At 35.6% G+C, this 10,197-nt stretch overlaps 1 protein-coding gene across 2 annotated transcripts; it reads right to left on the bottom strand.

Annotated features, from left to right (window-relative positions):
• Positions 1–720: 720 nt before the first annotated feature.
• On the bottom strand, positions 721–8,004 carry PDR2 (phosphate deficiency response 2). Of its 2 annotated transcripts, none has more exons than XM_079046557.1 (22): positions 7,782–8,004; positions 7,152–7,469; positions 6,922–7,011; positions 6,638–6,828; positions 6,478–6,550; positions 6,218–6,390; positions 5,966–6,137; positions 5,754–5,858; positions 5,562–5,672; positions 5,378–5,464; positions 5,102–5,284; positions 4,339–4,389; positions 4,144–4,269; positions 3,966–4,045; positions 3,765–3,873; positions 3,540–3,668; positions 3,389–3,454; positions 3,224–3,295; positions 2,942–3,093; positions 2,713–2,824; positions 2,307–2,423; positions 721–1,929 (listed from the first exon to the last, which is right to left on the bottom strand). In XM_079046557.1, the coding sequence occupies exons 2-22, from the start codon at positions 7,398–7,400 to the stop codon at positions 883–885; spliced, it is 3,495 nt and encodes a 1,164-aa protein (XP_078902683.1). In that variant the 5' UTR covers positions 7,401–7,469; positions 7,782–8,004; the 3' UTR covers positions 721–882. The 2 variants fall into 2 exon arrangements, with proteins under 2 accessions (XP_078902683.1, XP_078902684.1); XM_079046558.1 differs by having other exon boundaries at positions 7,152–7,464.
• Positions 8,005–10,197: the final 2,193 nt, after the last annotated feature.

The raw sequence follows: 10,197 nt of genomic DNA, 5'->3' as shown, positions 1-10,197 counted from the left end.
TTTAAATATTTGACTATTTTTGGTACAACACCAAAAAAAATCTTTTTATATTGAACTCAAAAAAAAAAAAGGTGATAGACCTTGAAATCATTTTGACCACGCATATCAACTTTTCAAGACTTAGACAAAACCTGTACACAAATGCCAAACACAAGGACTAAAACTATAATTTACTCTAAATCTTATTACCTTCGTTTCCAATATTTCATTACCCTATAAATAAACTGAGAAAAAAAACTCTCACATTCCACCCCTATCCTTACTCTCTTCTATCCCTTTGTCGACCTCACCTACCATCACCATCACCGATCCTTGACCTCGCCAATTGGATGGCCCCACCAAATTGAAATCCCTAACCTAACATCAAAACCCCCAAACAAGAATAGGAAGGACATGAGAGAGGGCATAGTTGCCTCTCAAGGTGTGATTTTATACAGGTGGGTTGACAAAAGGGGATTGGTAGGGAGGAGGGTAGTGAATATTGAATAATAGAGGAGGGCAGCAAGAAGCAAACAGCAAATTACAGTTTTAGCCGCCATTTAAATCTGGCTACTTTTGGTACAACAGCAAAAATATCTTTTGATATTGGACTCGACACAAAAAAAGGACCTACCATGATTGACTTGGAAATCATGTTTGACCACGCATATCGACTTTTCAAGACTTATACCAAACCTGTACACAAGGACCAAAAGATACAAAGAAACTACAATCAAGCCATCAATAAACTACTTTTTGTCTTGATAAAAAAACGCTACAAATAATGTTTAATACTTTCATCATCTAAAAGTACATCAATAATAAATGTTAACTTTGTATCAATCCAAATTAACCAACCAAAACTCCAAAATGTTAAAAACCTGTGTAAAAGTAAAAAGAAATTCACTGCGACTTTTTCTCACCATCGATTAACTTTAGCTTTTTAACCACAGGCATTTTACCGGGAAACGCCCAGCGTAAAAACCTCTCCCAACTATAACACCCAACAAACATCAAAACCGCCCAAATCAAAAGCTTATCCCTCAACTCCCTTGGCAACGGCACCAACTTCAACCAATCATTCAAATCGCGAAACAAATCCGAAGCAATCACTGTAAAAAACACAACCGCTCCCAAAAGCGCAATCTTAAACGGTTTATTCTCGCTAATACTCTGATTAAACGGATGCCCCATGTAATTCACCGCAAACGTCGCCACCTGTATCATCATACTCACCATGTAAGAAACCGTATTCACTAAATTGCTTTCGAATTCCGAATCCGGTTCTATGCATTCCTCGGGCATGTGTTTTTCAGCTTCGGAGACAGATGAGATTAGGAAGAGGATATGGAATGTGAATTGGCCGAGGAGAGAGAGGAAGACGTAGTAGCAGAAGATGTTGGGGTGGGGGCGTTCGGCGGAGAGTGTCGGGAGTGGGCGGGCGTGGGAGATGAAGAGGAAGAACGCGGCGGTGAAGACGCCGGAGATGGTGGCTTGGATGTCGCCGAGTTTCACTCCGTCTAAATACATGACACTGAGGACGTAAGCGGTTGCGAGGCAGTTGAGGCCGAGGATTTTGAACATTTGGAGGGTGGTGACGAGGGTGCTCCGGCCTTGGCGGATGATGTCGGTGGTGGGGGAGACGGAGGCGTGCTTGGCGGTGAATGGTGAGGCCATGGAGGCGTCGCCTAGTTTGACTATCGGAGCAGAACGACCGTCGTCTCCTTCGTTTAGTTCGTCCATTAGCTTCTTTAGCTTCTGTCTTTGGACTTCTGCGGGTGTTAGATGGCGGTTGGAGGCGGTTGGAGTGGCGGTGATGGTGGTGCTGGAGCTTGGTTCGGTGGTGGGTTTTGGTTTTTTTGATTTGGTGGTGGGTTTTGTTTCTGGTGTTGGTTTGTTGTCGGGATTTGGTGGAGGTATTGCGTTTAGTAGTGCTACTCCTACATGTGCCTGAAAACCACAAATAAACATCAACAGATGGTTACGATAGTTAATAAAGTCAATTTTACAATTTTGGTCCCTGAATTCAGATCTTTTCTCAGATTTGGTCCCAGAAGAAATCGGTTTGTAATTTTGATCCATAAATCAGTTCAATTTTTAATAGCTGAGACGGACGTTAATAAATTTAAGAAAAAACTACAAATTTGTTTTTGGTCAAAGGGCAAAATGGTCATTTTGGAAGGAAAAAAAACACTAACAGCTGAGTAGTTAGAATTTCACAATTCAGGGGCCAATATGAAAGAAACATCAAAAGAAGGATCGATATTGTAATTTAGTCTAACTAATAAACAAAATCTATGAAAGTAAATTGCTATTTCTTGCATTACCTGTTTCAAAGCTCCAACATCATTAGTGCCATCACCACACATCAAAGTTACTCTCCCGGATGATTTAAAAGTTGTCATTATCAACTCTTTTTGCTCCGGAGCCACCCTGGCAAATACCTGATAATTGAAGTTGATTTTTTAGCTAAACAACTTCATATAAAAAGTTTAAAAAAAATTACAAATTTGGTCCCTGTATCATACTATTTTTCCAGGTTTTGTCCATGAGCAAAATGGTCATTTTAAAAAAGCTAAACTGAGTGGTTAAATTCAACAACCATGGGTCTATATCGGCAACAAACTGATACAAAAAAAATAAAAAAATAAAAACAGAACCCCGACCAAAACCGAAAAATACAGTATACCACAGGGACCAAAGTTGTAATTTAGTGAAAAAAAGGTTCACAACCTTCACATATGGAATGACTTTAACAACAGCAGAAGTCTGCAGCAACATTTCAAAGCAGTCGCCTCCGATACAGAGGTCGTGATCCTCTGCTAAAGCCTCAACTTCTTCCTCACTGTAAACAGAAAGTGGATAATGTATTTTCTTATCAAGGCATTGTACTTTGAAAAAAAATAAAAATAGGATGCTATAATAAGCAGATGAATGAAAGTACATTGCTATTTCTTGTTACCTGTAGCTCACAACTTCAGTTTCATCTGGTGAAACCCATTCATATCGTTCCTTGTTCTTTGTTGGAGCAAGAATCAAAGCTGGTTTTGAGATTATATTAACTTCACGAGCAACATGACATGCAGTCAATGCTTGATCACCCGTAATCATAACCTAATGCAAAATTCATAAATTTAACTTTTTTGCTATTTTTCAAGAAAACTAAATAAAATCATCTGAATGAGAGTAAATGACCACTTTACCCTTGCATTCTAACAAACAATTTTCACTCAGTGATACTTACCAAGTCATGTGATGATTTTTTCAATTCAGCCAAGACAGTAGCAGAATCTGCTCTGATAGGGCAATTAAATACCTGAAGTTTATTTATACAACAAAAATGAAACCATGTTAATAAACTTTTAAAAAAAAAAAAAAAAAAAAAAGTCAAATAATTTAATATTTATACCGCAAAACCAGCAAAAGTGAGTCCGGTTTCCACTACTTCTCTATCCAAGTTTCTAGCTTCACTCACCTATAACAAACAAGCCGATTGTTGTGTAAGTGAAAACTAGGGATTCTCAGAAGGGCAAAATAGTAAATAAGAAAAATATATTTACCGTCATATCAGGAAGGGGTTTATATGCTAAAGCAAGGACACGGGAGCCTTGACGTGTGTACCTCTTGTAGGTGTTTATATAAAACGAGGGTATATCATTTAATCTTTCTTGAATGGTCTCTGGTGCACCCTAAAATAAACACCATTTAAAATTTTAATAAAATTAAATAAAGGTAATACACCATAATATGTTATATTATATTTAAGTATTTAACATTTTAAGTACCTTCACAAACGCAAAAAATTGTTCTTCTGTACGAATAACAACTGCCATTCTTTTCAAGTGGGATGCAAAGTGATGCCTTTGAACTATTTGAACTGCACTACCACCTCCCCTGTAAAAAAAAGATTATTAATTAATTTCAATCACTTATATATTTTTAAAAAAAATGTTAATTAGGGTTTAATTTCATTGATAACAGCTTACTTCTTAGGCATGGCCTTCTCATCAGATTTATAACTCCATTCTATCCCTTTGATTGCAGCCTTCTCAAGAGGATCACCAACCTAAAAGCAATGGTATAAATATAAAAATGCACAATGTATTTTCTTTATGATCAAAATATTATAATTTGAGATTATAATTATTATAATATTTTATATACCAGTTTGTTGTCCACAAAAACAAGTGCATGGCAAGAAGCGAGAATTTCCAAAGTTCGAGTTGGGATTTTTTTAGTGTCTGTTTCAAGATCTAAATCCGCATTCAGTCCACCAACTCCAGAGAATTCCTGAAAAAAAAAACATGAATGGGGGACTGGAAACGAAAATTTTACCATGAATGGCAGAATTGTAAATACCATGTCATCGGATGTCAATGTTCCCGTCTTGTCGAAACAACATATATCAACCTGCAAAAGATTTACTATATGATCATAATAGCAAAGAAATGGAGGGCAAATTGGTCATTTTACATCCATCAATTAACGGTGTCAAAGTTGGACTAAAAGCATGACCAAATTGCGTTTTAGGGACTAAAAATCGAAATATTGGACCATATCTGTAAAAGCCGACAAACCACATGGACTAAAAATGTCATTTGCTTAAAAATACATGTAGTATATGCTAAAAGACTTAATCCCAGATATATGATCAAACTAGCTAAGAAACTGGGGCAAAATGGTCATTTCACACGCACTTAACATCCATCTATTAAAAGTGTCAAAGTCAGGGACTAAAAGTACAACAAAGCAACATTTCAGGGACCAGAAGTTAAAAATCAAACTATTAAGCCATACACGTAAAAATCAACAAACACACAAGTTAGAAAACTGTAATTTACCCAAATATACACGTATTAGAAGCTAAAAGACATTACTAGCAAAGACATGCTAAAACATAAAGCAATGGGGGACAAAATGGTCATTTTTACAAGCATTTAACATTCATTATCCATCTATTAAAGGTGTCAAATTCAAGGACTTCAAGTGTGAAGAAACTATGCTTTAGGGAACCAGAAAGTTCAATATCAAACAACTGGACCATACCCGTAAAAATGAAGAAACCACAGGGACTAAAAATACAATTTTAATTTTTACCACAAAAATAAATGTTAATGCTCACCTTCCCAGCAAATGGTATACGAAAAGGCTCTGTACAAAATATACCACGTCTTGCTAATGCAATCAATGAGGTATTAACAGCTATTGACAACTCCATTGGCAATTCAGGGGGAATCACAGAGGTTATAATTAAAGAACAGCTCAGAAGAAGCTTGTATCTACTCCTGTTTGGGTCCTCAAGCCCCTAAATCATGAAAAAATTACGGTTATAGCCTTCACCACACCTTTAAAACGCTAATAGATGTCAAATTTCAACACCCAGTTGAGAGCTTTATACCTTTTTTAGTACATATCCAGCTGCTATAATTGCAAAAACAACTAAAAACAAAATGAAGAACCCACTCTCCCAGCTGTTAGCAGTAACCTACATAAATATATATAATATATATATATATATATATATATAATTATATAATTATCAAACAAACAGTGATAAAAATGTACCAAAATTACGGAATTACCCTCTCGGTTGAAAACAAAATAGTCCGCATGAGTTTCCCTTGAGTTGTCTCAAATCCAGTTCTTAAAACAATTGCTAAACAGCCACCATCGGGAGTTTTCATATGAAAGGTCTGAAATAAATTACAAAAGAGTAAACTTTAGACTGAAAATTAAATAAAATTGGATTTTATTTTAATGTAATGTGTAAAAACCTTATCAGGAGTATGCTGCAATATCTTTGTGCCACCAAAAAGAACATGGTTTTTATCTCGTTTAGATGACAAACACTCTTCAGGTCCTCTTCCCATTATTGAAACCTGAAAAAACATGTAATTTGTATACATAAAGTAGAGAAATATTAAAAAGTATAAAGCATAAACCCTTTTCTTGAAATAAGGAAGTAAATTTCAAGAAAGAGAAGCACCTTCCATTGAGGGGTGGATTCGCCAGTTAGGATTGCTTCATTTACAATAGCAGTGCCAGCTAGGATAAGCATGTCAGCAGGGACAGACTTTTCTTCTCCATCTTGACCAGCAGCACGACCAATGGACACAACATCACCAGGCAAAAGCTCTGTTCCTGCTACCTTTGTCCACCTGTCATGACAAAAGTCAACATAAGTCAACAAAGAAAGTTGTAATTTGTAATTTGTAAAGATGAATAGATAATAACTTACTTCCCACAACGATACACCATTAGCACCTGAGAATCTACTCTCACACGTCTAAGTTCTGATAAAGTCTTCAATCGACTTTTGGCCATTGTTGACTCAAACATAAACAGCATAAAGAGGGTGAAAAGACTATAATACCAATACTCATCTAGACACCAAAGTCCCACACAAAAAACCTGCAGTTTAAAGGGAATAGCTTTATTAACAAAAAAGGGTAACAAAAGCACATGTTAAAGGTGTCTTTCATTGATGATTAAACGGACCTGAAATACAAAGAAGGGCTCCATGCAGTGTTCTTTCATTAATTTCTGGAATGTTGGCTGTGGATATTCAAATCTAGAAAAAGATTTTGATAAGATAACAAGAAATGTGAGTTGATATCACTAGTGACATGGGAAAAAGCATAAAATTGAAGAAACTTACACATTGCGTCCCCATTTCTCAGCAGCAACTTGAACTTTAGCTTCAGTACCATGTCCAGTACTTTTGAGATAATACCCAAAAGATTCTTTGGAAGGGTAAGGAAGCTTACAGAAAGTGTTTTTCTCATTTGAATAGATGAAACACTGCTTTCTGAAATCAAAATATATCTCCTCTGTTGAAGAGCCTGCCAGCTGATATAAACAAAAACATATTGATGTCAATGTTGATACAGATGATAAAAAGATAATGATTTTCTAATAAGTAATATAAGTTGAGCTTATAACCTTCCGGAAATGTAGTGGTACTACTTCTTTAGCACCACAAAATTTGGCTGGAGTAATTTTGCATGCATTTGCATGATGAATATCATTAACCTGCCAAAGAATTACACAAATCACAATTCCCATATAAAAGAAACCAAAACGTGTATAGGAGCATTATAAGAATGTGATGTTAAGTGAAGTGAATTATAGAAAGAAATTACATTGAAAAATTAGTTTAGAAAGACACAAACCTTTGAATACTGAACGAAACATTTAAAATCCACAGACCATACTGTAAAGAGGATCACCAATATGTGGAGAACAACCAAACCTCCAAAAATTATGAAGGCATCAAGGAAATCTAAACTGGGTACGATAACAATCATCCATGTAGCATAAAGTACGGCAAATGGCCATGAATCAAATCGCCATGGCCAGTGTCTCTTCCTCAGCAAATCAACAGTATCAACAACTTTTCCATTGACATGAAACCTTGTCATCTCTCTTGTAAATTAACAACTCAAGTTCCAATCTAGTTAGCAGCCAATCACCCCCCTTTGAAGTCTGAACTGCAATGAAGACCGTAAACTAAACATAAGTAGATTAAATGACCTAGCACAATCAGAACTCGATATAGCACAATCAGAACTCGATAGTAATCTTATGAAGAACTTTACGTAATTATACTAATAAAATTCTTTCCCTTTGTTTCGTTTGAGCTTTCTTCTTCACTTGTTTTCACTATAGGCTACATATGTTCTGAACCATACGAAATCGGACTAACACGATTGAATATATTATATAAATAACTAGCGTCATTCTCACTAAAAACAATCAACCTTAAATCATGAGAACTGAAACTTGAACATAAACTGGCTTACTTGTGACTAGGTTTAAAACGCTTCGACGGAGATCAAGGCGAAGGTGATGGAGATACCTTGTCCGCCTCTCTCTGTCTCTCCCTCTCTCTCTAGATCGTTAGGGTTTATATAGCGGTGGCGACTCCAATTGAGGGTTTTGATTGTTGGTAAAATGGGGCGGAGATCTGGCGGAAGGCGCGATCGGAGGGAACACCAAGAAAGAAACGCAAGAAGTGAACCAAAAGACTCGACACCATGTAACTTTGGGATAAGTTACAGAAACAGTCCTTAAACTATTTCATAACTTCCATATTCTGCCCGGTGGTTGTGTTGACAATTTGATTGGTATCAAATGTTGATGCTGAATGTGGTTTTACAAATGCTCTTTGTTGAATACCTATGATATATGATATTTAAAACTCGATTAATCTATTGACTATTGAGTTTGAGCAAGACATCTTATTTATATAGATCGGGTATATCCAAATACTTTGTAACATATGTTCGATTGTAAAACCTTTTAAATCATGATTATAATTTTATTCATTATATTATTACATTGATGCACAGTATACACCTTGATAACAACTTGAAATTTTATGAGGTACAAACATCAAGGACCTAACATGCAAACATCAAAATATCAACAAGTATCCATTGTAACAAAAAATATGATAACCCCCTTTATCGATAAGATTACAAACAAGAAATATATTTATGGGAAATGAGTAATCTACCCTCTTTTTGGTTGTTATTCCGAAATATAACTTTTTTTTTAAATGACCACTTGGTTTGGAATGAGGCATTCTGGATCCGATTTTAAATTCGGTTAAATGGGTAGATAATTTCGACCTGGTAATATGGTTCTCTTATAAATATCATTTAACCCATTTCGGACTAGACTTCGACGTCTCTTGTTTCGGATTACCCTACATCTCATTCTGGACACATTTACAATTGAGATAGCAGTGAAGAAATGCAATGTTTATTTGTAAGTTTCAAATTTGTTTCTAACTAATTGCATTTATTTTAGATTATACGTTAAAAAATGTTTAGTTTACGTAATTATACAGGTATTATAGGGTTTTCTATAAATATTAATTGTGTTAAGTAAATAATAGGATTACATGGACTTATACATTTATACATTTATACATTGTTAAAAAATGGACTTATACATTAATAGGATTACATGGACTTATACATGGACTTATACATTTATACATTTAGTTTACGCAATTATACAGGTATTATAGGTATGATACATTGTTACCAAAAACTCTAATTTCCGCTAGTCCGGAACGTGTCCGGAATTTGATAATCATGTTCGAAATACAATGAACTGGGTCTGGAATTTTGGTCTGGAATGTCGTACCTAGTTTTCGGATTCCGGAACATACATACAAAAATCCTAATTTTGGAATACAATCAAAAACACTAATTCCGGAATACAATTAAAAACCCTATTTCCGCTCCGGAACATACATACAAAATCCCTAATTAATAATTCTTTTGATTGTAGCACGATATAACATACGAAGCGGTTGTTACTACAACCTGCATACCTGAACTTGGGCGCGAAATCATGGCGCGCTTACAAAGCTGACTAGTTTGTGGGGCGATGTTTAGGCGATCATGTTTTGTTGATTACGTGAACATGTTGATGGGTGTCTAATGTCACCCTTTATTATGTCACTATCTTAAGTGCAACGAAGTTACTACTTTTGATCCAGTTAACCTAGAAGAGCTTCTATTTTCGGTTGGCGGGTATTAGGTTTGCTTTGACAGGAAAGCATTCTACTTGGTTACCGGCTTGCGGTTCGGGGATTATATTCGTCCCACTTCTGGTTTTGCAAAATTCAAAGAACATGTGTTTCCATTTGTGTCGCTTTCACATTCGGTGAGTGTGGTTGGCCTTACGGACGTGTTCAATAACTTACTTCGTCAATTAGGTAATGAAGATATGGTGAGAGTCTCCCTGTTGTATATGCTAGAGCAATGATTTTTTGAGAAATGCATTTGACAGCCAGTTACTAATGAACGTATGGCACACATTTCTAATTTATAGGAGTTTTTAACAGGTATATAGTTTTTTACCAGCATTATATCAAAATGATACATATACTTATTAAGTGTAATTTTTTGACATATGTACCCATGGGGCAGATTGATATGGGGTTCACTTACAAATAGATGCGTACTGTGTTTGATAAGATTGAGGACTATTTGAACCCAAATGCGCCAAGAATCGGTAGTAGACACACATATACTATACATGGATTTGTCTATGCATTTAAGGTATGTACACTATGTTTAATAAGAGTTTTTAAACAACAAGTATTGTAACTTTGTTAGCTTGGTAGGTTGTTTGTCATCTTAATTTTATAGATTTGGATATTGGAGACATTTCCCAACAGTAATATTGTTGTTTCCCCTA

The sequence above is a fragment of the Lactuca virosa genome, chromosome 4, assembly GCF_052849685.1.
Source record: "Lactuca virosa cultivar CGN04683 chromosome 4, Lactuca_virosa_CGN04683_v6, whole genome shotgun sequence".
Lineage (NCBI taxonomy): Eukaryota > Viridiplantae > Streptophyta > Magnoliopsida > Asterales > Asteraceae > Lactuca > Lactuca virosa.
The sequence above is the reverse complement of the archived record's forward strand: the minus strand, read 5'-3'. Positions and strand labels throughout refer to the sequence as shown.

What these genes read in the sequence shown, in the direction of transcription:
- PDR2 (XM_079046557.1), bottom strand. Translation starts at nt 7,400, where the DNA reads ATGACAAGGTTTCATGTCAATGGAAAAGTTGTTGATACTGTTGATTTG. An exon ending in TTTTGTTTTCAACCGAGAGG is followed by an intron (nt 5,465 to 5,561) that starts GTAATTCCGTAA and finishes ATATTTATGTAG; the next exon opens with GTTACTGCTAACAGCTGGGA. An exon ending in AATTTTTTGCGTTTGTGAAG is followed by an intron (nt 3,669 to 3,764) that starts GTACTTAAAATG and finishes TGTTTATTTTAG; the next exon opens with GGTGCACCAGAGACCATTCA.